The sequence below is a fragment of the Ranitomeya imitator genome, chromosome 8 (assembly GCF_032444005.1).
Source record: "Ranitomeya imitator isolate aRanImi1 chromosome 8, aRanImi1.pri, whole genome shotgun sequence".
Classification (NCBI taxonomy): Eukaryota; Metazoa; Chordata; class Amphibia; order Anura; family Dendrobatidae; genus Ranitomeya; species Ranitomeya imitator.
In genome coordinates, this window is record NC_091289.1 from 36,833,718 (window position 1) to 36,861,012 (window position 27,295).

The 27,295-nt window shown below is 46.6% G+C and overlaps 1 protein-coding gene across 5 annotated transcripts in view; it reads left to right on the plus strand.

The window, feature by feature from the left end:
- Positions 1 to 1,049: 1,049 nt before the first annotated feature.
- Positions 1,050 to 27,295, plus strand: part of PHF2 (PHD finger protein 2) — a 224,509-nt gene continuing 198,263 nt past the window's right edge. For 2 of the 5 annotated variants that reach the window (XM_069736751.1, XM_069736753.1), the window contains exon 1: positions 1,112 to 1,379. In XM_069736751.1, the coding sequence (XP_069592852.1) occupies positions 1,282 to 1,379 (98 nt within the window). In that variant the 5' untranslated portion in view covers positions 1,112 to 1,281. Of the gene's footprint in view, positions 1,380 to 27,295 lie in introns of all 5 variants that reach the window. The other 3 variants (XM_069736754.1, XM_069736752.1, XM_069736750.1) reach the window with 3 other exon arrangements.

Genomic DNA, 27,295 nt, shown 5'->3' on the forward strand with positions numbered 1-27,295 from the left:
TGCAGCCGTATACAGGGTGTTATACCCGGTGTGCAGCCTTATAGAGGGTGTTATACCCGGTGTGCAGCCTTATACAGGTTGTTATACCCGATGTGCAGCCTTATAGAGGGTGTTATACCCGGTGTGCAGCCTTATAGAGGGTGTTATACCCGGTGTGCAGCCTTATAGAGGGTGTTATACCCGGTGTGCAGCCTTATAGAGGGTGTTATACCCGGTGTGCAGCCTTATAGAGGGTGTTATACCCGGTGTGCAGCCTTATAGAGGGTGTTATACCCGGTGTGCAGCCTTATAGAGGGTGTTATACCCGGTGTGCAGCCTTATACAGGGTGTTATACCCGGTGTGCAGCCTTATAGAGGGTGTTATACCCGGTGTGCAGCCGTATACAGGGTGTTATACCCGGTGTGCAGCCTTATAGAGGGTGTTATACCCGGTGTGCAGCCTTATAGAGGGTGTTATACCCGGTGTGCAGCCTCATACAGGGTGTTATACCCGGTGTGCAGCCGTATACAGGGTGTTATACCCGGTGTGCAGCCTTATAGAGGGTGTTATACCCGGTGTGCAGCCTCATACAGGGTGTTATACCCGGTGTGCAGCCGTATACAGGGTGTTATACCCGGTGTGCAGCCTTATAGAGGGTGTTATACCCGGTGTGCAGCCGTATACAGGGTGTTATACCCGGTGTGCAGCCTTATAGAGGGTGATATACCCGGTGTGCAGCCTTATAGAGGGTGTTATACCCGGTGTGCAGCCGTATACAGGGTGTTATACCCGGTGTGCAGCCGTATACAGGGTGTTATACCCGGTGTGCAGCCTTATAGAGGGTGTTATACCCGGTGTGCAGCCTTATAGAGGGTGTTATACCCGGTGTGCAGCCTTATAGAGGGTGTTATACCCGGTGTGCAGCCTTATAGAGGGTGTTATACCCGGTGTGCAGCCTTATAGAGGGTGTTATACCCGGTGTGCAGCCGTATACAGGGTGTTATACCCGGTGTGCAGCCGTATACAGGGGAGCCCTCGGTGTGCGGAGCCGTCACCAGGGGGCACACAGACAAAGCCTGTCCCCGCTCCGAGCCCCGCTCAGCCGCCGCCTCCCTCGCTCGGATCCGGGAGGAGCTCGGGGAGAGACCACGGAAAGTTTCCCGCATTTTTGCCCGCATTGTGTCCGGATCCGGAGTCCCGGGGGCGGCTCGTCCTCCCGCCTCTCCGCCGTGCGCCCTCCTTCCCTCCCCGGTGTCCTGTCAGTCCCTCCCTGGGAGTGTTGTTGTGAGCGGGGATCTAACATGGCGACGGTGCCTGTGTACTGCATCTGCCGCCTGCCCTACGACGTGACCCGGTTTATGATCGAGTGCGACGCCTGCAAGGACTGGTTCCACGGCAGGTAGGGAGGCAGCGGGTGTGGGGTGTGCGGGTGTCTCCGGCCTGCTGCTGCCGCTGCCGCCGCCGACTGTGGGGCTTATTGTCATGTCGTGTCTTTTGTGCGCTGCCGGACGTCTCCCGGGCGGGCGGGGGATGACAGCAGCGCCCTGGATGTCGCGATACCCTGACCTGTTCTGGCGCCCGGGCGCGATGCGCTGCTCTCTTGTCGCGACATAAGCCTTGTGGCGGCAGAGGGAGGCATTAACCGTGTCGGTGCTGGAGAATGTCGCGCTCTCGTCCTCCTCCTGCCGACTATCGCTGTCTTCTGTGGTGCTGCTGCCGCCTCCATCGCTCCTTCCTCCTCGCTCTGCTGCCTGTCTCTGCCCTGGCGGCTGCCGCTATTGTTACCGCTGGTTTGTTACATTGTTGCAGCTTTTTATCTGGATTTCCCCCCTGGAGTTGTCACATAGTATCATTATTTACCATCCTTGGCTGCCCCAACCCCCTCTGTGACTTTATATCTTGTCGAGAGTCGCGATAGTGGCGGATTGTTGTGATATCGGATTGTCCCGTCACCATCCGTCAGGATATAAACCGCCGTCCTATAGATTATCCCGGGATTATAATAACGGAGGGGGTCAGAATGGATCGGATCGATATATCCTGACGGCGGTGAGAAGTTCTACGTTAGGGGGGGACTAACGGGCAAGTGCCCGGGGCGCAGGCTCCGCCGCGGGGGGAGAGGAGCGCTGTAGAGGGGCAGGATGGTCGCCCGGCGCTGCGGACGGCTCCATCAGGAGGAAATGTGGCCGCTGTGAATGGCTTTAGTGGCAGGGACTGGGGATCAGCTACTCGCGCGCTGCCGCTTCATTGACAGGCGAACAATAAGGAGCTTGTGCTCCATTAACCGCTTCCTGCCTCTGCTGGCGGAGACGAGTGCCCCCGACCGTACCCTGCGGCGGCCAGATGTGCCCAAAGGATGAAGGACGCCCAGGCCGAAATAGGGAGCAAATGGTGAGGTGTGTGCGGGGATGCACAATAGAGCAGCGTGGCACCTGCGGGCGCTGTTGTGGTCCCACACCGGGGAGAACAGGGGCAACGCTGCGCTGATTTCTCCTTCTTCGCTTTGAAAATGAAGACAACTACTCTCATCGTCTCGGGTTTAACCCTTAGCTCGACTACATCGCACTGTCCCATCAGCTCCTGTGTAACCTTTTTAGTCATTCGATGCGAATCACAACATTTGCTGCCGGGATCGGTTTTATTGATGTTGATGTTTGGCTAGTAGATTGTGCCGGAACGTCTCCTGCCTCGGGTTACACATTTAGCGCCTGGAGATGAGCCGTGGACGTTGGTGCGGGCTCACAAGACGCAGCTGATGGATGGCGCCGACGTGCTGGGCACCGCTAGCCCCGCTGGGGGTCCACACTGGTCCTATCACGTCTGCCGTAGGGGCTTCGTTCATGTCGCGGTGTCCGTGTCTCATTATACCTCTAGGGCATAGAATCGGTCCGCGTGCACCGCATACAGCATACGGACCCCTTATAGCCAGTGTGGCGGTGCACAGGGCCGATTTCGTGGAGACCCCCCTGCAGCATGCGCCACTTTGATCTGTTATATGGTCCGGAGTAATGAATGCAATGTAAAGGTATCTCCGGCGCGTGGACGGGCACACGGTCTGTTCCGTAATTTGCAGTCGTAACTGGTTCCATTTTTGATGCGACCATACGAACGCGACCATAGTGGACTACTTTAGTCCATAGAATCCGTATACTCTACTTTCTTTATACCGTAGCCGCTATATAAGGCCCCCAATGGGAGATGGCTGCGTTCACACCTCCGTGATTCATGAAAAGTCTCCACGGCTTCCTTGGAGACCCGCCGCCGGTCCATGCATTGCTGCCCATAACCAGGGATGTGTGAATCCGGCACAAGGCACATCCACATGCGCATATTACTTGTACGGAAAAAAGTTATTTGCATAAGTGCAAGTCACGATTTACTTTTCGTTGTTCTTTTTTCTTGCGAGTTCTTTGAATTTACCATTGCACAGTATGGGCAAACGGCGGCCTCTATATATCTCCTCCCTGCAGCATCAATCCGTAATCCGGGCCCGGTGAGAGAGGTTTAGAAAGGATAATATTACAGCTCGGTTTGTACTGAAGTGAATGGGAGCAGAGCTGCAGTACCCGAGAACAGCCACTAAACCGTTTATGGCGCGGTGGTGTCTCTGCTCCATTCACTGTTCACATCTGACTTCTCCCCACCCTCTGCAGTTGATTGACAGGTCTCCCCCCATGTGTGTACGTACAGCACAGGGTACACTGAAGGTCAGGGCTATATGGGAGCTAAAACAAACGATTGTGCAGTACAGCCGCAGGATAGGTGATAACTTCCCGATCGGTGGGGGTCCGACCACTGGGAGTCAGCATATTGGGGAACTGTTACAAAATGGAGAGACAGGTTGGACACCCCAGCGGCGCTCCACGCATTCTCTATGGGGCTGCGTGAAAAAAATCCAGTGTAGCCCTATAGGGAATGAATAGGGACTGATCAATAAGTTCTCACCATATACAGTATCGTGTTATTGGCAGCACATCTGATAACGATGATTTTTAGTACGACCATTCTGCCTCCATATACAGTATCGTGTTATTGGCAGCACATCTGAGAACGATGATTTTTAGTACGACCATTCTACCCCCATATACAGTATCGTGTTATTGGCAGCACATCTGATAACGATGATTTTTAGTACGACCATTCTACCCCCATATACAGTATCATGTTATTGGCAGCACATCTGATAACAATGATTTTTAGTACGACCATTCTACCTCCATATACAGTATCGTGTTATTGGCAGCACATCTGATAACGATTTTTAGTACGACCATTCTACCTCCATATACAGTATCGTGTTATTGGCAGCACATCTGATAACAATGATTTTTAGTACGACCATTCTGCCTCCATATACAGTATCGTGTTATTGGCAGCACATCTGATAACGATGATTTTTAGTACGACCATTCTACCTCCATATACAGTATCGTGTTATTGGCAGCACATCTGATAACGATGATTTTTAGTACGACCATTCTACCCCCATATACAGTATCATGTTATTGGCAGCACATCTGATAACAATGATTTTTAGTACGACCATTCTACCTCCATATACAGTATTATGTTATTGGCAGCACATCTGATAACAATGATTTTTAGTACGACCATTCTACCTCCATATACAGTATTATGTTATTGGCAGCACATCTGATAACGATGATTTTTAGTACGACCATTCTACCCCCATATACAGTATCGTGTTATTGGCAGCACATCTGATAACGATGATTTTTAGTACAACCATTCTACCTCCATATACAGTATCGTGTTATTGGCAGCACATCTGATAACAATGATTTTTAGTACGACCATTCTGCCTCCATATACAGTATTGTGTTATTGGCAGCACATCTGATAACGATGATTTTTAGTACGACCATTCTACCTCCATATACAGTATCATGTTATTGGCAGCACATCTGATAACAATGATTTTTAGTACAACCATTCTACCTCCATATACAGTATCATGTTATTGGCAGCACATCTGATAACGATGATTTTTAGTACGACCATTCTACCTCCATATACAGTCTCGGGTTATTGGCAGCACACCTGATAACGATGATTTTTAGTACGACCATTCTACCTCCATATACAGCATCATGTTATTGGCAGCACACCTGATAACGATGATTTTTAGTATGACCATTCTACCTCCATATACATTATCGTGTTATTGGCAGCACATCTGATAACGATGATTTTTAGTACGACCATTCTACCCCCATATACATTATCGTGTTATTGGCAGCACATCTGATAACGATGATTTTTAGTACGACCATTCTACCTCCATATACAGTATCATGTTATTGGCAGCACACCTGATAACGATGATTTTTAGTACGACCATTCTACCCCATATACAGTATCATGTTATTGGCAGCACACCTGATAACGATGATTTTTAGTACGACCATTCTACCCCCATATACAGTATCATGTTATTGGCAGCACACCTGATAACGATGATTTTTAGTACGACCATTCTACCCCCATATACATATTCGTGTTATTGGCAGCACACCTGATAACGATGATTTTTAGTACGACCATTCTGCCCCCATATACATTATTGTGTTATTGGCAGCACATCTGCTAATAACTGTTGATTTTTCTTTTGTGCATGGAAAAAATCATTGAACCTGATCGAGTGTTTAGCTTGTACCTTGTGTGATCGCCGGCCTCCTTCCACGGGCCGACAATTGCCACTTTCCCTCGTTGGCCGATTATCGACTTGCCTAAATTGGTCACAAGGGTCCTTTTGTATCGGGAGATTTTCTGTCTGAATCGAGCGCCGATCGATGATCCGTCCCGTTGACCAGCTCTCGCTGGGGTCCATGTACATGGTGCTTCCCTTGTGCCACTTGTGATCGTTCCCTCGTTTAGTCATAATGGCTGTAATGTCCACATAAGGGATGCGATCAAATGTGAACAAGAGCTTATGAAAAAGGGGCTTAAGGGCGAATTGACATTTAGGGCAGGATAGATGAGGGTCCCCTGCCTACCCCATCCTGTAGCCTCTCTCCACTTACCCACATGTGGATAAAAGTACCCCCTTTAAGCTAGTGCTTTAACCCTTGAACTCCTCACTACTCTGAAATCGGGAAGGACTTAGCAGCTCTTTGATGTCAGTGTGCTTCTCGCCCGCTCCTTTCTTCTGCTCCCATTTTCTTTGACACCGACAATTAGGCACAAAGTGACGCTGCGGCCGCTCGTTCGGCCTGCATTCATCGTGACTGCCATTGTACGGACCCATCCACGGATGACTACTATGCCTGATGATTGCTCCCTATGACATTGCAATTGCCCCCATTACGTGCAGCGCTCGACTACGGCAGCCAGATATGGTGCATTGCCCGCGCAGCGACGTGTAGGGAACAGCAGCTGCCGCGTCCTGTGGAAAAGGAGGCATCTTCCAATGTCAAGGATTGTGTCCGTGAGCCATGATGGGATTTCATTTACTAAGCTATGTTATTCATGGCATGGAAATCCAGAGACTAAAATCCGAGAAGCATTTTACCTTCATATATGTCGCCATTTCATATAGTTCATGGGCGTAATTAGAGATCTATTTCAGTCCTCCACAGTCCCTACTTTATATGCATCAGCGGGGTTCCCAGGGATCAGACATTAATGGAATATCTAATCGCCATGGCATCAGTGTGAATGAGAACCTGTCGCGTTACTTGGCGTAGATAACTTCTATTTCCCATAAAATATCAGTGCTGGAGCGTCTGTGTTGTGACGTACCTCTGTTATGCCTCCTGGAATGAAGAAAATTGGTGTAACACAGTCGATTTGGTCACCCCTTATTGCAACGCGGTCAGTGTGCAGGGATATTCTCCGGGGACAGTAGTAACATACATTTTGCATATTTCCGAGCGGAATGGGACAATGCAAAGAATTGAGATAAGTGCTTAGGTAGTAAAATGGGGAAGGGGAGTCTATAATGTAAGAAAATACCATTAGGGAAGAGTCAGATGGCTGTATAACTTGGACGAGGATCACAACGGAATTCTGGGACTGGCTGTCGGCTCTCCCGATCTGATAGTGACAGCATGTATAACACAGCAGGCACCTGCCGGTTATGCATGGGGCACAACTCCTTAGCCTGATTCATATACCCCCCCACCCAAAGTATGTATGTTTCCACCTTTTTTCCAGCCTCAAGAAAGATTCATATGGCTTTATAACTCGGACGAGGATCACAACGCAATGCTTGGACTGGCTGGCTGCTCTCCCGACCTGAGAGTGACGGCATGTATTTCTATGTAGCTGTCATACTTGGGTCGGGAGAGCCAAAGGCCAGTCCGAGCGTTGCGATCCTCATCTGAGTTATACGACCGTCTGATTCTTCCTTCAGGGTGGAAAAAAGGTGGAAACATACACTTTGGATGAGGGTATCAAGCTAAGGAGTTGTGACCTATGCATATCCGGCAGGTGCCTGCTATTATACAGCCATCACTGGCCGTTATCAGAGTTTGCATTAACCACTGTCAATGATTTACATGGAGCAATCGCATCATGTAACCATTTTTTGGGCCTACTATTCCGCCTTTTGGCTTCTTTGTACTTCCATAAATCCAAGCCACGGGCCACAGCTTGGGCTTCATAGATTTTTCCGTAGGGCAGTTCCGTATAACTAGACACACTGACCACACTGTAACACCACCACCAAAAGCTCATCTGGTGACAGTGGTTGATGCCTAGCGTTATCGTTGGCGGCCATCATTTCTGCTCAGCTTGAATCGATTTCCGTCAGTGAACAGCACTGAGGACCACTGGTCCAGAGTAGATGCTCCCAGGCCCATACAAGAAGATTACATCTGTTCCTGGGGGTGAGGTCAGATGACTCTGATACTCTAAGCTCAGTGGCCACTTCCATCTGAGAACATCCTTCTTGAGGCCTCACAATGGCGAGGTCCTGCCGGTTAATTTTTAGGTGTCGTCTTGGTCTCATGATGTCAAAATGTGAGCAGCGTGATGAGGAGGACTGTTTAACACTGCTGTTGTCTTCGGTCAAAAACGACTGACCTTGAACTTCAATATTCTTTAAAATATTCAAGATGCGGCTCTGAAATCCATGGCCGACCGACCCATCCTCATTTAGGTCAATCAACCACAAGTTTCAGAACCGCATCTTGAACACCCCAAAAAATACCAAAGTTCAAAATCGGTCTCCCCAGACCGAAGACAACAGCAAGGTTAATACCAATTTTAATTGGACCCCGATTTATTGGGCGATTCATGGATCAAACAACTGTTGTGAATTTTGCCATTAAACGCTTTGTTAGAGAACAGAAAGTTGTGCAAAAGTCCTGAAACATTGAACAATTTGACATATGCATTCAAAAGTCTAGGGAAGATCACAATAAGTTCATCTGAAAAGGTCAGGGTGCATTTTAGGATCATCCCAAATTTTTCACCGAAAACTCTAACTTTTTTTGAGTAGTGTATACATATAAAACTATGGAAATTTGGTATTGCCATGAACCTGTTGATCTGGAAAATTATGCTTTCAGGTCACTTTTACCAAACAATGAAATAATAATAAAAAAAAAAGTAAAAAACTGGTGGAATAGTATTTTTTTCACTATTTCAACCCACTTGGAATTATTTTTTCCTGATTTTTTTTTTTTTTTTTTTAAATGTTCAAATTTAATGTCCTTATTTAACACTACATCTTGCCCTGCAAATAATAAGTTCTTATGTCAGTGAAGAAACAAAAAAATATATTGCTTTTGGAAGAAAGGGGAGAAAGAAACAAACAAAAACGAAAACACAAAAATGAATGGTAGGGAAGGTGTTAAAGAAAGAGGCACAATCCAGTACTAGGGGATGTGTGATCTTGGTAAGATCGGGCAGATCTATAGTGTCACTTGCTGCTGTTAGATATACTATAACTTACTTTAGGATCTGCACGGTCGCCAATAATCGCGCTGGATGGGCATCCTTCTCCATTATGATCCATAAGAAATTTGGAGCAGCAAAGTGAATGTCTAATAGGACGAGAGACTTAGAATCATAGAATGTTAGTGTTGGAAGGGACCTCCGGGGTCATCGTGTCCAACCCCCCGCTCAATGCAGGATTCACTAAACCATCTCAGACAGATGTCTGTCCAGCCTCTGTTTGAAGACTTCCATTGAAGGAGAACTCCCCACCTCTCGTGGCCGCCCGTTCCACTCATTGATCACCCTCACTGTCAAAAAGTTTTTTCTAATATCTAATCTGTATCTTCTCCCTATCAGTTTTATTCCATTGCTTCTCATGTTTCCATGTGAAAATAAGAATAAGGATGATCCCTCTACACTGTGACAGCCCTTCAGATATTTGTGGAAAGCTATTAAAGCGAATAGAAGGTGAGCTAAGCCCACCGGCATCAGGGGCTTATCTGCAGCATTCTGTAATGCTGTAGATAAGCCCACCGATGTATCCTGAAAGATGAGAAAAAGAGGTTATATTATACTCACCAAGGGGCGGTCCGATCCGATGGGCGTCGCGGTCCGGGGCCTCCCACCTTCTTACGATGACGTCCTGTTCTGGTCTTCACGCTCCGGCGCAGGCGTACTTTGTCTGCCCTGTTGAGGGCAGAGCAAAGTAATGCAGTGCGCAGGTGCCGGGAAAGGTCAGAGAGGCCCGGCGCCTGCGCACTGCAGTACTTTCCTCTGCCCTCAACAGGACAGACAAATTACGCCTGCGCCGGAGCCGCAGCATGAAGACAAGAAGAGGACGTTCTCTGATGAAGTTAGGAGGCGCCAGACTGCGGCGCCCATCGGACCGGGACCGCCCCTGGGTGAGTATAATATAACCTGTTTTTCTTTCAGGTTACATCGGGGGCTTATCTACAGCATTACAGAATGCTGTATATAAGCCCCTGATGCTGGTGGGCTTAGCTCACCTTCGATTTTGGGGGTGACAGGTTCCCTTTAAATCTCCTCTTAGCCTTCTTTTCTGAAAGCGAAACATCCCCAGATCCTTTAACCGTTCCTCGTAGGACATACTTTGCAGTCCGCTCAGCATCCTGGTAGCTCCTCTCTGAACTTGCTCCAGTTTTTCAATGTCTTTTTTAAAACGTGCCCAGAACTGGACACAGTATTCCAGATGAGGCCTGACCAAGGAGAAGTAGAGTGGGATAAATAATAATCTTTATTTTTATATAGCGCTAACATATTCCGCAGCTCTTTAAATTACAGGTTGCACACATTATCGTTGCTGTCCCCGTTGGGGCTCACAATCTAAATTCCCTATCAGTGTGTCTTTGGAATGTGGGAGGAAACCGGAGAACCCGGAGGAAACCCACGCAAACACAGAGAGAACATACAAACTCTTTGCAGATGTCCTTAGTGGGGCTTGAACCCAGGACTCCAGCGATGCAAGGCTGCTGTGCTATCCACTGCGCCACCGTTGGATAGTTACTTCACGTGATCTAGACTCTATGATTCTTTTAATACATCCTAGAACTGTTTCCCTTTTTTGCTGCTGCATCACACTGTGCAGTCTGTGATCTATTAGTATACCCAAGCCTTTTTTTTACACGTGCTGTTGCTTAGTTCTATTCCTCCCATTCTGTAGATGTAATTTTTGTTTTTCTTGCCTGAAAATTGCTTAACCAATTAATTACTTAATTCTAACCATTTCCATTCTTCATAAGTTATGTAATAGAAAATGCATTTGTGCTAATATTCCTTACAGAGATCTCCAGGATTTTTACCACCATAGAAAACCTGTTTGTGTGTATTCTGCAGTGAGATTGTGGCTGCGGTGACTTACGATTATGGACAGCTCCGCTCTGCTATGACTCCTCCCGTTATGCCCACATACACGTCTTTTATCCGTATGATTGCGATTTACTTATGATTTCTCCTACCTGTTCACTAGAACCCAGGGACATCCTTAATTGAAGATCTAATTGATTTTGCAGGTTCATCAGTTTCATTATGACTATCTTGTTACATTGATAGTTTTAGCTGTAGTGAAATCTAGTCCCATGCTATAAAATGCTTGTCGGAAATAGCAATATAAAGAAATCATAAAAAAAAAACCCTTTACTACTACTTTGATCCTCATCATCAAAAAATGAGTGCAATTATTCTTATATCTGAACTCCTCTCCTCCTCATGGGGGTCTCTGTGTCCATTCCATAAGCAATTGTTAGATACTTCGATTACCCAATAAAGGGTTATTCCCCCCAAAATCAAGTGATTTTCCCCTCCCTATCCATAGAATAGGACTGATCGTTTTAAGATGGGAGCTTTGGTCACCTTGAGAAAGGAGTTCTGCAGCCCAGTCCTAAATTGTCTATGGCAGGGACGGGCAATATAATTGGTGCAAATCTGTGCGTCCGCACAAGGGCTGAAGAGGTAAGGAGGCCCATTTCTACCTCTAAAGCAGGTGCAATTTTGCATGTTTAGGAGCTTCTCAGGCTGCAAAGAGCCTATTATTCTTGCACAGGGGCCCTTTTCAGTCTGTGTCCACCAGTGGTCTACGACGAGTATTACGCTCAGCTTTTTTTTTTTTTTGGAAGTCCCTTAGACCAGTGATTTTCAACCTTTTTTGAGCCGCGGCACACTTTTTATACTTAAAAAATCCCGAGGCACACCACCAACCAAAATGGCACAAAATGGTGCGTCCAGGTTTGAGATGAAAGTCTGCAGTCATTCTATGTGACTGCAGGCTTCTGAATTCTCACAGCTCAAGCACTGCACACTTTCAGGATTCTCCCTTGCCGGTGGCCAGAGTGGACGGTCATGACAGCACAAGCATGTGATTTGGATACTTCTGGCCACGTTCTAACTAGACGTGTCCGGCCTCAGTCAATTCATGTTCATTGAATGAGGCCACACATGTCTAGTCAGCACGTGACCGCATGTATGTAAATCACCAACATCAGAGAATTATGAAAGCAGTGTGCACTGTGAGAATTCAGAAGTCTGCAGTCACATAGTATGACTGCAGACTCATCACAACCTTGGACATCCCCTTTAATCTTCCTAACAAATAAAAATGAGAATTAGTATCACAAAAAAAACACATTTACATCCAGGTACCTGATAGATGACGTTGTTTGTGGAGTCGCCTCTTTCTTTTCATCTTCACCTTGTCCAGATGCCATGATGACTCTTCTCATCCACCGGCAGAGCTCGTTTCTGCAGACTTCCATCTTCTCCTGTCTTCTGCAGCACATCCCGACACAACACCCTTAAAGATAGCAGTGTTATTATAATGCTCCGGAATAACAATATCTGCCCTAGGCTGAGCCCCTGAGTAAATAAATGCCTCTCACTTTATTCCCAGCACATAATATGACCCTCACTGTCCCTCTTATGGTACATGCCATTCACACTGCCCTCTCTCTCTTTTCCATACTTCACACTGCCTTCTCATACGGTGTCCCTCATAGAGAGCCCAGTCTCTCTACTGTGCCCCTTCATTACACTCCTCCTACTTGGCATACTGTCTCCTCCTGGCTGTTACCCTCACACTACTCAGTATCTATTATGTGTCCACTCACACTTTCATCCCCCCATACTGTCTGCACACATTTCTAATACCTCCTCCTGTACATCCCCCCCTGCTAACATACCCCTTTGCTCTCTCCATATTTCCTCCTCACACATTCCCCCCTCACACATTCCCCCGACTCCCCATACTGTCCTCACACATCCCATCACCGTTGCTCCCAGTACTGTCAGCACACATTTTTCCCCTCGCTACTGTGTCCACCCCCATCTCCCCACTCACCCCCACAGAATATATCCACTGCCCTTCCGATAGAATAAATCCATCCCCTTCCACACAGAATAAATGCACCCCGCCCCACACATGCTAAATAAATTCCAGCCCCCCCCCACGTACACACTGAATAAATCCCCCCCACACACTGAATAAATCCCCCCCACACACTGAATAAATCCCCCCCACACACACTGAATAAATCCCCCCCCACTCACTGAATAAATCCCCCCACTCACTGAATAAATCCCCCCCACACACTGAATAAATCCCCCCCACACACTGAATAAATCCCCCCACACTTAATAAATCCCCCCACACACTTAATAAATCCCCCCACACACTTAATAAATCCCCCCACATACTCCCCATAAACCCACCCCACGCTGAATCTTCGGTGTCTTCAGCTCCACAGCACAGGAGCACTTACCACCAAGTCTCTTCTTTCTCCTGCGCGCCGGATAGTGACGTCAGCAGCGTGATCACATGACTTGATCGCGCTGCTGGCGTCGCTCTGACCCAGCGGTCAGAGCCTCAATTGTACTCGCGGCTGGTAGATGTCTGCGAGTACAATTGATCTCCGGGAGCCGGCGCGCTGCAGCTTCTCTGTGCCGGCTGTCAGCTTGACAGTCGGCACAGAGAACAGCTGACTCCCGTTCCCCGCGGCACACCCGACCATGTGTTGCGGCACACTGGTTGAAAAACACTACCTTAGACCATGACTGGAGTGGAGTCCATGCATGCACACCACCGCTCCATTAAGGACAGGGTTCCACAGAGCCCCTTTCTTTCTTAGGGTCCCTATCTTGGGATCATCGGAGGTCGGACCCCAGTGATCAGCAAGTTATTCTCTATCCTGTGGCTAGGGGAATCACTTGATTTAGTTGAGGGAGGCCTTTAAATAATGTGTTATGGTGAAATCATAAAGCAGTGTCAATTAATTTCACATTTTAATTGGGTTGTCTACCCTGGTCAGCCACCTTCTGTGGGCACCTCCCATGCTTGGTCACATCACCCCTGCACAGTTGGCACGCCCATTGAAAAGTCTTGTCCCGACATCCAATTCCTGGCTTGATGACCTCACTGTTGGACATAACATGGGATCTCAAAAGGAATTAATCATTTCAACCAACCCAAAATCCACGTGGCCATGGGTCCATCCTCTTGGCGTTGAAGTCATTCCGGTCGATCATGTATGATAGGATGCTATGTGTTTCTATATCGGGTTTCCTCTCCTATCATTATGGTTGGACAACGGTGTATGTTTGCATTGCCCCCACTGCACTGGCTGGTGGTCTTCTCAGAGGTGAAGCCAAAATACATGGATTGCACAGAGTAGGTTCTCGACGAACATTTCAGGCATCAATATCTTGCTTCTTTGTTTGGCCATGTTGTCCATCGAAATTGTGCCACTACCGCTGATTAACTTATAAAATTAGATATATACAGTTAGGGCCATAAATATTTGGACAGTGACACAATTTTTGCGAGTTGGGCTCTGCATGCCACCACATTGGATTTGAAATGAAACCTCTACAACAGAATTCAAGTGCAGATTGTAACGTTTAATTTGAAGGGTTGAACAAAAATATCTGATAGAAAATGTAGGAATTGTACACATTTCTTTACAAACACTCCACATTTTAGGAGGTCAAAAGTAATTGGACAAATAAACATAACCCAAACAAAATATTTTTATTTTCAATATTTTGTTGCAAATCCTTTGGAGGCAATCACTGCCTTAAGTCTGGAACCCATGGACATCACCAAACGCTGGGTTTCCTCCTTCTTAATGCTTTGCCAGGCCTTTACAGCCGCAGCCTTCAGGTCTTGCTTGTTTGTGGGTCTTTCCGTCTTAAGTCTGGATTTGAGCAAGTGAAATGCATGCTCAATTGGGTTTAGATCTGGAGATTGACTTGGCCATTGCAGAATGTTCCACTTTTTGGCACTCATGAACTCCTGGGTAGCTTTGGCTGTATGCTTGGGGTCATTGTCCATCTGTACTATGAAGCGCCGTCCAGTCAACTTTGCAGCATTTGGCTGAATCTGGGCTGAAAGTATATCCCGGTACACTTCAGAATTCATCCGGCTACTCTTGTCTGCTCTTATGTCATCAATAAACACAAGTGACCCAGTGCCATTGAAAGCCATGCATGCCCATGCCATCACGTTGCCTCCACCATGTTTTACAGAGGATGTGGTGTGCCTTGGATCATGTGCCGTTCCCTTTCTTCTCCAAACTTTTTTCTTCCCATCATTCTGGTACAGGTTGATCTTTGTCTCATCTGTCCATAGAATACTTTTCCAGAACTGAGCTGGCTTCTTGAGGTGTTTTTCTGCAAATTTAACTCTGGCCTGTCTATTTTTGGTATTGATGAATGGTTTGCATCTAGATGTGAACCCTTTGTATTTACTGTCATGGAGTCTTCTCTTTACTGTTGACTTAGAGACAGATACACCTACTTCACTGAGAGTGTTCTGGACTTCAGTTGATGTTGTGAACGGGTTCTTCTTCACCAAATTAAGTATGCGGCGATCATCCACCACTGTTGTCATCCGTGGACGCCCAGGCCTTTTTGAGTTCCCAAGCTCACCAGTCAATTCCTTTTTTCTCAGAATGTACCCAACTGTTGATTTTGCTACTCCAAGCATGTCTGCTATCTCTCTGATGGATTTTTTCTTTTTTTTCAGCCTCAGGATGTTCTGCTTCACCTCAATTGAGAGTTCCTTTGACCGCATGTTGTCTGCTCACAGCAACAGCTTCCAAATGCAAAACCACACACCTGGAATCCACCCCTGACCTTTTAACTACTTCATTGATTACATGCTAACGAGGGAGACGCCTTCAGAGTTAATTGCAGCCATTAGAGTCCATTGTCCAATTACTTTTGGTCCCTTGAAAAAGAGGACGCTATGCATTACAGAGCTATGATTCCTAAACCCTTTCTCCGATTTGGATGTGGAAACTATCATATTGCAGCTGGGAGTGTGCACTTTCAGCCCATATTATATATATAATTGTATTTCTGAACATGTTTTTGTAAACAGCTAAAACAACAAAACTTGTGTCACTGTCCAAATATTTCTGGCCCTAACTGTGTACGTCCATGTTTATGCATCTGTAGGTTGCAGATAAGACTTGGATTGGTTTTCTGCCTTACCCCGGCATGCGCTGTCGTCACACCACAGCAGTTGAAGCTATATGTCACGTCTTAAGAGCAATGTCTTAAATTGATTTGTCACATTGCAGAATTCTGATCTTGAGGAGAAGAGCCGGCTAAGCCCTTCTTGTATCATCCATCCAACCCTGAATATATATTACTGATCTATGGGAAATATGTCTGGGTTGGGACGCCTGCATTGGTGGCATTATCATCACTGCTCTACTGGGGGCTCTAATCGGTCCCCGGCACTGGAGAATCCTCACAGTGCATGCACTCTTTGACTGCAGACTTAATATTCTAAGACTGGACAACCCCTTTAAGCTGGCTGAATGCTCCGATCAGGCAGGTTTGCAGAGCAGCCCTTACAAGCTCTATTGGAAACAGCTTGCAAGTGCTGTGATTCTTACAAAGTACACAGGGCACCTCTGATAAACTGCAGCGGCGGCTGGTAACCTAGGCAACACGCAGTGGACTGTAGAATTAAAAATCCCTCTGTTCTTGAGACGGGTGAGGATTTTTAATGTCAAGTAAATAATAAAGTTGTTTGTTTTAAATAGAATTTAGCAATTTTAAGCATTTGATCTAAAAAGACTTAACTGATAGCGTCTCATCTGATAAACTTAGTACATCGTTAGACTGTCTAATCTAAAACCTGCCATTCACATTAGAATGCTGGTTTGGATGGGACCAATCCCGGCTATCTCTGCCGTACACGGGAGCGCTAATAACACTGCCACTGACCGACCGACATTTCTAGCAGCCGCTTATCTCTGGAAGAACAAAAGGAACAGCTGCCTGAAGTCTGACATGCCGGATCCTTATCTTCCCCAACAATCAATTCTCCGAGTGTCTGCTACACCTCCGTACATAGGAAGTCTAATGTATATGTCAAAAACTTCTGTGAAAAGAAGGAAAGTTATGGATTAGACTGATGGGAAGTCTCTAGTGATGAGCGCAAGCACTTGTTACTTGAGTTTGACGAGGGTGGTCGGATATGCACTGAGTATGCTCGAGACTCCGCTTGCGCATGTTCAGCTGTCAGACAGCCACAAAACATGCGAGGATTGCTCGTGTTTGTCAGGAGATCCCCGCATGTTTTGTGGCTGTTTAACAGCCGTGAAACATGCGGCCGCAGGGACTTGAACATGTCACTCGAGCACCCGCGTTACTCTGTACATCCCCGAGCACCCTCTGCAAACCCCTTTTTACGCAAGTTTTTGACATCTACATAAGATTGCTTATTTTGTATGTACGGTGGTGTAGCAGACACCCGGAGAATTGATTGTCGGGTATGATACGGATGTCCAAATCATGTAAAAAAAAAAAAAGGAAATATGTATTTGATAGGATTTTGCAACTTTGTATTTGCGCAAATTCAAAATACATTGTGTCCACATGTTTATAAATTTGGCACAAAAAGAAAGACAAGACAAAGTTTAGTGTCTCCAGCCCCTTCATACATCAGCGGTCAGTGGGATTGTATGGTCTAGATATCCAGAAGTGACGTCACCACTGAAGTCCAGCAGAGGATTGTATGGTGTAGTTATCCAGAAGTGACGTCACCACTGAAGTCCAGTAGGATTGCATGGTGTAGATATCCAGAAGTGACGTCACCAATGAAGCCAGCAGAGGATTGTATGGTGTAGATATCCAGAAGTGACGTCACCAATGAAGCCCAGCAGGATTGTATCGTGTAGATATCCAGAAGTGACGTCACCAATGAAGCCTAGCAGGATTGTATGGTGTAGATATCCAGAAGTGACGTCACCACTGAAGCCAGCAGAGGATTGTATGGTGTAGTTATCCAGAAGTGACGTCACCGATGAAGCCTAGCAGGATTGTATGGTGTAGATATCCAGAAGTGATGTCACCACTGAAGCCAGCAGAGGATTGTATGGTGTAGATATCCAGAAGTGACGTCACCTCTGAAGTCCAGTAGAGGATTTTATTGTGTAGATATCCAGAAGTGACATCACCAATGAAGCCCAGCAGGATTGTATGGTGTAGATATCCAGAGGTGACGTCACCGGTGATGCCCAGCAGGATTGTATGGTGTAGATATCCAGAAGTGACGTTACCACTGAAGCCCAGCAGGATTGTATGGTGTAGATATCCAGAAGTGACGTCACTAATGGAGCACAGCAGGATTGTATGGTGTAGATATCCAGAAGTGACGTCACCACTGAAGTCCAGTAGAGGATTGTATGGTGTAGATATCCAGAAGTGACGTCACTAATGGAGCACAGCAGGAGTGTATGGTGTAGATATCCAGAAGTGACGTCACCACTGAAGTCCAGTAGAGGATTGTATGGTGTAGATATCCAGAAGTGACGTCACCACTGAAGTCCAGTAGAGGATTGTATGGTGTAGATATCCAGAAGTGACGTCACCTCTGAAGTCCAGTAGAGGATTGTATGGTGTAGATATCCAGATGTGACGTCACCGGTGATGCCCAGCAGGATTGTATGGTGTAGATATCCAGAAGTGACGTCACCACTGAAGCCCAGCAGGATTGTATGGTGTAGATATCCAGAAGTGACGTCACCACTGAAGTCCAGTAGAGGATTGTATGGTGTAGATATCCAGAAGTGACGTCACCTCTGAAGTCCAGTAGAGGATTGTATGGTGTAGATATCCAGATGTGACGTCACCGGTGATGCCCAGCAGGATTGTATGGTGTAGATATCCAGAAGTGACGTCACCACTGAAGCCCAGCAGGATTGTATGGTGTAGATATCCAGAAGTGACGTCACTAATGGAGCACAGCAGGAGTGTATGGTGTAGATATCCAGAAGTGACGTCACCTCTGAAGTCCAGTAGAGGATTGTATGGTGTAGATATCCAGATGTGACGTCACCGGTGATGCCCAGCAGGATTGTATGGTGTAGATATCCAGAAGTGACGTCACCACTGAAGCCCAGCAGGATTGTATGGTGTAGATATCCAGAAGTGACGTCACTAATGGAGCACAGCAGGAGTGTATGGTGTAGATATCCAGAAGTGACGTCACTAATGGAGCACAGCAGGATTGTATGGTGTAGATATCCAGAAGAGACGCCACCAATGAAGCCCAGCAGGATTGTATGGTGTAGATATCCAGAGGTGACGTCACCGATGAAGCCCAGCAGGATTGTATGGTGTAGATATCCAGAAGAGACGCCACCAATGAAGCCTAGCAGGATTGTATGGTGTAGTTATCCAGAGGTGACGTCACCGATGAAGCCTAGCAGGAGTGTATGGTGTAGTTATCCAGAGGTGATGTCACCGATGAAGCCTAGCAGGAGTGTATGGTGTAGATATCCAGAGGTGATGTCACCGATGAAGCCTAGCAGGATTGTATGGTGTAGTTATCCAGAGGGGACGTCACCAATGAAGCCTAGCAGGATTGTATGGTGTAGTTATCCAGAGGTGACGTCACCGATGAAGCCTAGCAGGAGTGTATGGTGTAGTTATCCAGAGGTGACGTCACCAATGAAGCCTAGCAGGATTGTATGGTGTAGTTATCCAGAGGTGACGTCACCGATGAAGCCCAGCAGGATTGTATGGTGTAGTTATCCAGAGGTGACGTCACCGATGAAGCCCAGCAGGATTGTATGGTGTAGTTATCCAGAGGTGACGTCACCGATGAAGCCCAGCAGGATTGTATGGTGTAGTTATCCAGAGGTGACGTCACCGATGAAGCCCAGCAGGATTGTATGGTGTAGTTATCCAGAGGTGACGTCACCGATGAAGCCTAGCAGGATTGTATGGTGTAGTTATCCAGAGGTGACGTCACCGATGAAGCCCAGCAGGATTGTATGGTGTAGTTATCCAGAGGTGACGTCACCGATGAAGCCCAGCAGGATTGTATGGTGTAGTTATCCAGAGGTGACGTCACCGATGAAGCCTAGCAGGATTGTATGGTGTAGTTATCCAGAGGTGACGTCACCGATGAAGTCCAGCAGGATTGTATGGTGTAGTTATCCAGAGGTGACGTCACCGATGAAGCCTAGCAGGATTGTATGGTGTAGTTATCCAGAGGTGACGTCACCGATGAAGTCCAGCAGGATTGTATGGTGTAGTTATCCAGAGGTGACGTCACCGATGAAGTCCAGCAGGATTGTATGGTGTAGTTATCCAGAGGTGACGTCACCGATGAAGCCCAGCAGGATTGTATGGTCTAGTTATCCAGAGGTGACGTCACCGATGAAGCTCAGCAGGATTGTATGGTCTAGTTATCTAGAGGTGACGTCACCGATGAAGCTCAGCAGGATTGTATGGTCTAGTTATCCAGAGGTGACGTCACCGATGAAGCTCAGCAGGATGGTATGGTCTAGTTATCTAGAGGTGACGTCACCGATGAAGTCCAGCAGGATTGTATGGTGTAGTTATCCAGAGGTGACGTCACCGATGAAGCCTAGCAGGATTGTATGGTGTAGTTATCCAGAGGTGACGTCACCGATGAAGTCCAGCAGGATTGTATGGTGTAGTTATCCAGAGGTGACGTCACCGATGAAGTCCAGCAGGATTGTATGGTGTAGTTATCCAGAGGTGACGTCACCGATGAAGCCCAGCAGGATTGTATGGTCTAGTTATCCAGAGGTGACGTCACCGATGAAGCTCAGCAGGATTGTATGGTCTAGTTATCTAGAGGTGACGTCACCGATGAAGCTCAGCAGGATTGTATGGTCTAGTTATCCAGAGGTGACGTCACCGATGAAGCTCAGCAGGATGGTATGGTCTAGTTATCTAGAGGTGACGTCACCGATGAAGCATACTCTTTCAGCCCTCAATACTTTCATGTATTCTGAGTTTTTAGTATAAGATTGCAGATCGCTGCCAATTCCTCTGTAATGAAAGTGTGTTTTCAGTCGGGTGGGGTGAAAGGTCTGAAGAGCGGGGAGTGTTGCCGAAATGTTTGTAGTGAAAGCGGAGAGAAGAGGAATTTCTATGGCAACCTGCCCCAGCTTTTGCCAAGTGCTCTGCTCTCAGAGTTGACAAATGAGCTCTAATAGAGAGGAAAATAACTTTACCCGTCAGACCCAGGAGAATTGTGATTATCAGGCAGTCCCATGTCATGTTTTATTGCGTCCTCTCCATTTCTGCCATACACTTTCTTTTTATGTGCTTACTTTTTTACATCCGGACCGCCCAAAAATAAAGAACAACGCTTGCAGATTTGCGCTTAGTAAAAAGCATTCATTACATAATGTGAAAAATCCGCTGCCAGTAATTCTCTATGTAGCTTAGAATTTCACAGCATGAAGGAAGCGGAGCGGCCATTAAATCTGTCAATTTCCCCAAGACTTATGTCTGGATTGTTGTCACTTTATTGGCGCCTGCCTCCTTGTCGGGAACGTTACTCCATGAATGATCTAAAACACTAATTTCATTAACTTAAACTTTATCTGTATGTCAGGGCTCCATGCATCATTACCGGGGTTGTAATAAATGTATGGCCGGCGTCACTTCTCTGGTTCTTCACTAGTTGTAAAACTACAACTCCCAGGATAGGTATTGATTTGGCGCGGTTGTCCACTGCTGGGCTAGACCTTATTAATGGACCCACGGAGGTTAAAGACAAAATACCTCCAGGATCAGCACCACTCCTCCATTCTCTGTGATACATCCTTCATTGGTCTGCTGGCATCTGTATCTAGTGGGGGCATCATAGAAGCGCTGCAGCCAATTAGTGGCCGCTAATCGGCTGCAGCGTTAACATTCCATCTGAGCCGCCTTTTGCTACTCAGAAGGAATGTGATAGGGCACAGCTTTGAGTATAGAGGAATGGTGCCAGTCCGGGCAGTTAGTTTCATGTTTTTGCTTTCTCCCCCGTCTCGCTCCCCCCCCCCCCCGTCTTGCTTTCTCCCCCCGTCTTGCTTTCTCCCCCCGTCTTGCTTTCTCCCCCCGTCTCGCTGTCTCCCCCCGTCTCGCTGTCTCCCCCGTCTCGCTTTCTCCCCCCCGTCTCGCTTTCTCCCCCGTCTTGCTTTCTCCCCCCGTCTCGCTGTCTCCCCCCGTCTCGCTTTCTCCCCCGTCTTGCTTTCTCCCCCCGTCTCGCTTTCTCCCCCCCGTCTCGCTGTCTCCCCCGTCTCGCTTTCTCCCCCCGTCTCGCTTTCTCCCTGTCCCAATTAATACGTTTCTCCTGAAGTGAGAAAACCCATTTTTAGCAGATCTATCACTAAAATTCACAATTAATTTTTTTTGGCATTGTTAAATAGACTCAGGTGTACTTACTTTGACAGTTTGTCAGAGTAGCTGTATAAGGCTAGTTTCACACTAGCGTTTTGCTGAGCTGCGGAGGGTTGTGGACTTCCTCCGTGAAGCCCCGCCCATGGCAGCATTTCCGCCGCTCATCTCCGCCTACGTCCTTATGCAGCCTACGTACCTATCTTTAACATTAGGTACGCAAGTTGTGTGGATGTCTCCGCATGCGTCGTTTTGACGATGCAGAAAAAAAATGAAATTCCAACCAGCTGCGTTCGACGTGGGTCGCCGCATCGTCAAGACATCCGCACGACCTGCGTACGTAATGTTAAAGATAGGTACGCAGGCCACATGCGGACGTAGGAGGAGCTGAGCGGCGGAGGTGCATCCGTGGGCGGGGATTCACAGAGGATATCTGCAGCTCAGCAAAACGCTAGTGTGAAACTAGCCTAATCCTTGTTGAAAGGTGTACATGTAATCTCCACCCATCCATCCTGATTGGTAGCTCCTCAATGTCCCTCCTTCCTGCTGGGATCTCACACTGCTCAGTGCGAGCTGCAGCTGTCAGCCAGGCTGAGTGCATAAAGACTGGATGAACGTGAACTCTTGAGCTCTCGATGAGGGTGTTAATAGTAGCGATTAGTCTCCAATAGTAAATAGAAGATGTAAAATTTCATTATCATAGTGTTCACAGGGGTGATGCAATGTGTCGCTATCTCCCAGGGCAGTGCAGACAGTGTCTATATACTCTGGCAGATGCTCAGTGATAGGCTTAGGAGAGATCCTAACAGATAGAGGTCTAGTAGACCACAGTTACAAACCCTAGTGCTTTATGATTTCTTTCCTCAACCTCGTAGTAATTTAGGATCCAGCATTCTCCATAAGAAAATCCAGCTCACTTTCCAGCATGATGCTGTGATTAAGGATCATGATTGATCTGAAATGCGTCGGTGTTGAACAGTTGTTGGCGCTGGATGTGCCCTTGTTCCTGCAATTTTCGCCATGTCCAATAAATCCCCAACTAAAAAAAAAATTGAATACCGTGACAGTATGTAAGTCAGCAAATTCATTCAAGCGACCTCTGATAATAATGCACAGCTTTGACCCGACCATAACTGCCCACTTGACAAATACCCCTTGCTGGTCGAAGAGTTCCATTTTTTGCTGTGCCCGACGTCGGAAGCATCACTATGAGAAATTTATCAAAGGCTGTATGCCAGCATACTGATTCATCTTTGCATTTCCACCAGTTTTTCGGCGTGAAGAACCTCTCAATTAGTGACTACAGATTCATGAAACCATTTGACCCCATTTTTTTTCCAAGCTGTTTTTATTTTTTTGTTTTATTTAAGTCAGTGTGACTTTTCAGGGCCTTAGTGTTTTCAGGCTGTTGTATTATTAGTGCTTTGGATGAGCCCCATGACCGGAAATCAGCAGAATTAGGCTTAAACGTGTGATGTCTGCGTATGTAAGGCTGTTGCCATCTGTGTGTTTCTGCTTAAAGGGTGACATAATTTTCATACATAATCTCCAGAAGCATCTGGAAGTGATATATTGTGCACTTGGGCTGCATACAACACAAATACTCGACCCTCCATTTGTGATAGACTTGACTATTCTCACAGAGCTGAACGTTTTCGAAGGTCATGATGGTCAGACGTATCCTGCGTGAACAGATGACGTTTTCGACATGAATGTGCGCATACACAATCCGTAGTAGTAGAGTAGCTGAGATGATGAGATTTAAATGTTTCAATAAAATCTGCATAAAATAATAGTATAAGAGAATATACGGTATGTTGTCATAGAAATATACAGTACTTTTCTCCACTTATGAGCTACTTCTCCCCACTCCTGTCACGCTGTGAGGGTCTTCGTTAAGGAAGAGGGGCCTTAAACTCTCCCTGGAATTGGGACCCCAACTATTCCTGTCTCAGGGGTACTCTTAAGGTACCTTCACACTCAGCGACGCTGCAGCGATACCGACAACGATGTCGATCGCTGCAGCGTCGCTGTTTGGTCGCTGGAGAGCTGTCACACAGACAGCTCTCCAGCGACCAACGATCCCGAGGTCCCCGGGTAACAAGGGTAAACATCGGGTTACTAAGCGCAGGGCCGCGCTTAGTAACCCGAGGTTTACCCTGGTTACCAGCGTAAAAGTAAAAAAAACAAACACTACATACTTACCTACCGCTGTCTGTCCCCGGCGCTCAGCTTCTCTGCACTCCTCCTCCTCTGGCTGTGAGCACAGCGGCCGGAAAGCAGAGCGGTGACGTCACCGCTCTGCTTTCCGGCTGACCGACGCTCACAGCCAGAGCAGGAGGAGTGCAGAGAAGCAGAGCGCCGGGGACAGACAGCGGTAGGTAAGTATGTAGTGTTTGTTTTTTTTACTTTTACGCTGGTAACCAGGGTAAACATCGGGTTACTAAGCGCGGCCCTGCGCTTAGTAACCCGATGTTTACCCTGGTTACCAGTGAAGACATCGCTGCATCGGTGTCACACACGCCGATCCAGCGATGTCTGCAGGGAGTCCAGCGACGAAATAAAGTTCTGGACTTTCCGCAGCGACCAACGATCTCCCAGCAGGGGCCTGATCGTTGGTCGCTGTCACACAGAACGATTTCCTTAACGATATCGTTGCTACGTCACAAAAAGCAACGATATCGTTAACGATATCGTTATGTGTGAAGGTACCTTTAAAGGTAGAGAGGCCCGTGTCTCCGACCTTGCTATGCTCCTCTTAAACCCTAATATGTCCCCTCCCCCACTCCATGACGCCTGGGACAGAAAAGTGAGGTAAACAAGACACAAAGAGAAACAGGGATAACAGAAAATCTCTATCATACAAAAGCACAAACCAACAATAGGGAGGAGGATAGAGACAGGGAGGAATAAACTAAATAGGAATAGGGACCAGGAGATAAACATACATGTACTACAGCAAACTATGGATCACTACTACAATAACCCCACTCCAGCCACTTTGTTTTAGCAATCAACAAAGGAAAATGAATCTTTCACATCAGGGACTAACCGCCCAGAGCCAGCATATACAGAGGGAGTAAATGAAAAGCAGTTGCAGCTAAGAACAACCAGGCTGTATGGTCTCAGCCAGTATGGAAAAAGTCCTTAGCCCTCTCAGCACCGAAGGAAACCAAATCCATTTAAAATAAGACATGAATCACACCATCTCAAAAGACCTGTGATTCATTACCCGACGTGACCGTCTAACTTCAGGTCTTCCAGGGGGATGTGACACCCTTTTGACTGCCTCTCCACCTTCTGAGGGCATCATTCATTCATTCATTCATTCATTCATTCATTCATTCATTCATTTTGCTAATATTTACCCTGTCGCTGTGGAATCAAATTGCAGCTGCATAGGGGAAGTGTAGTGTTGAGTGATTTAAGGAGGCAGAGAAATTGTGCTGCTTTCTAGTAAGTGTTGTAGCTCACCCCAGTAATGGAGTCACAGCTACACTGCTAGGTATTGTCCTCTATGCTCTTGCTGATGCTTCTGAAGATGTGTTCCAAGGAGAAGGGAGAACAGAAATCCTTCTTGGCTGTGTGTACTTTATATGGAAGGCATCATAGCTGCACATGTGCACCCACTAGCTGAGAGACAACTGACAATTGGAGGTGGTTTTTAGAGGTTAAAAAAATGTAGGTGCTGGGACTTTCTTTATTATAATAATAATAATAATAATAATGATAACCTCTTTATTTATGTAGCGCCAACATATTCTGCAGCGCTTCACAGTTTGCACACGTTATCCTCGCTGTCCCCATTGGGGTCACAATCTAAATTCCCTATCATTGTGTCCTTGGAATGTGGGAGGATACTGAAGTGCCCGGAGGAAACCCACGCAAACATGGAGAGAACATATAAACTCCTTGCAGATGTTGTCCTTGGTGGGGTTTGAACTCAGGACTCCAGCACTGCAAGGAGCTATCCACTCAGCCACCATCTTTCTCTCATTTCTTCAGTCTAACAGACAGGAGAGTATGAGCAAAGAGACAAAGCTCCTCCCACACTTCTGGTAATCTTACTTAATGTTTCAGCTTTTTACATGGACAGCTAGTTTCCATCTACTAGCTCAGAGAGAACTGAAAATTGGGGATAGAGTATGTAGAGATATAAAATGCAGGTATTATGACTTCCTTTCCATCACTTATTCACTCTGACAGACAGGAGACAAGGAGCAAAGAGAGACAAAGCTCCTCCCACACTTCCGGTAATCTTACTTAGTGTTTCAGCTTTTTACATGGACAGCTAGTTTCCAGCTACTAGCTCAGAGAGAACTGAAAATTGGGGATAGAGTATGTAGAGGTATAAAATGCAGGTATTATGACTTCCTTTCCATCACTTATTCATTCTGACAGACAGGGGACAAGGAGCTAACAAAGAAAGCTCCTTGCACAGTTCCTTTTCTCTGACTCTTATCTCTGTGGTTAGAGATGGATTGCATTTGACAACAGGCAGCAGAAAGCGTGCTAGACATATGGAGGCTATCAGGTGGAATGGTTATTTCGGGAGAAAGCAAAATGTTTAGATAATGTCTGTTAATGATCAAAAATAATGTTTTCCTTTTGTGCACACATGGCGTCTTATTCTGAAAAGTCTCTTAAACAAAACAGGCGCGCTTGTAACACTTGAAAACAAAAAGCTTACTGTGATCCTATACTAACAATGTAGTTTGCTCAGAAGCTACCCTGTTGTATCTGCGGCCTGTGCTCCAGAGCAGCACTCTCTCCAGTAACCTGTAATAAGAAGATGTAACCATAGTCGGCCATTTTTAAGGTTTTGTGTCACTTTTATGATCTGCCAAATGAGGTGGGAACACCAACATCAGGGTCTGGCAACGCGAGCGTCTCCTGATATAAAGATCGCACCTCCTTGAAAAAAAAAAAATATTTTAAGACATGTCAAGTTAAATAAAAGTGCACCATGTTGTCAGCGCCCCTCCGGAGGCTCAGCCCGGCCATCAATTTTTAACCAATTCTGGAATATACGCTTTAAATATTAGGAGACTGCTTCATTTCGTCCTTCTATGATGCCGGATTCCTCTCTCAGACTTATTATAGCGGTATGAAGATGTTCTTCAGGGAGAGAAAAAAAAGTCCATTAGCCGTAATGAGGAAACTTGAAATGATGAGATTCACCAGTGTTTTTCTTTGTGATGAAAGAAGAAATCAAATGTTCTTCTGTACGTAAAGAACATT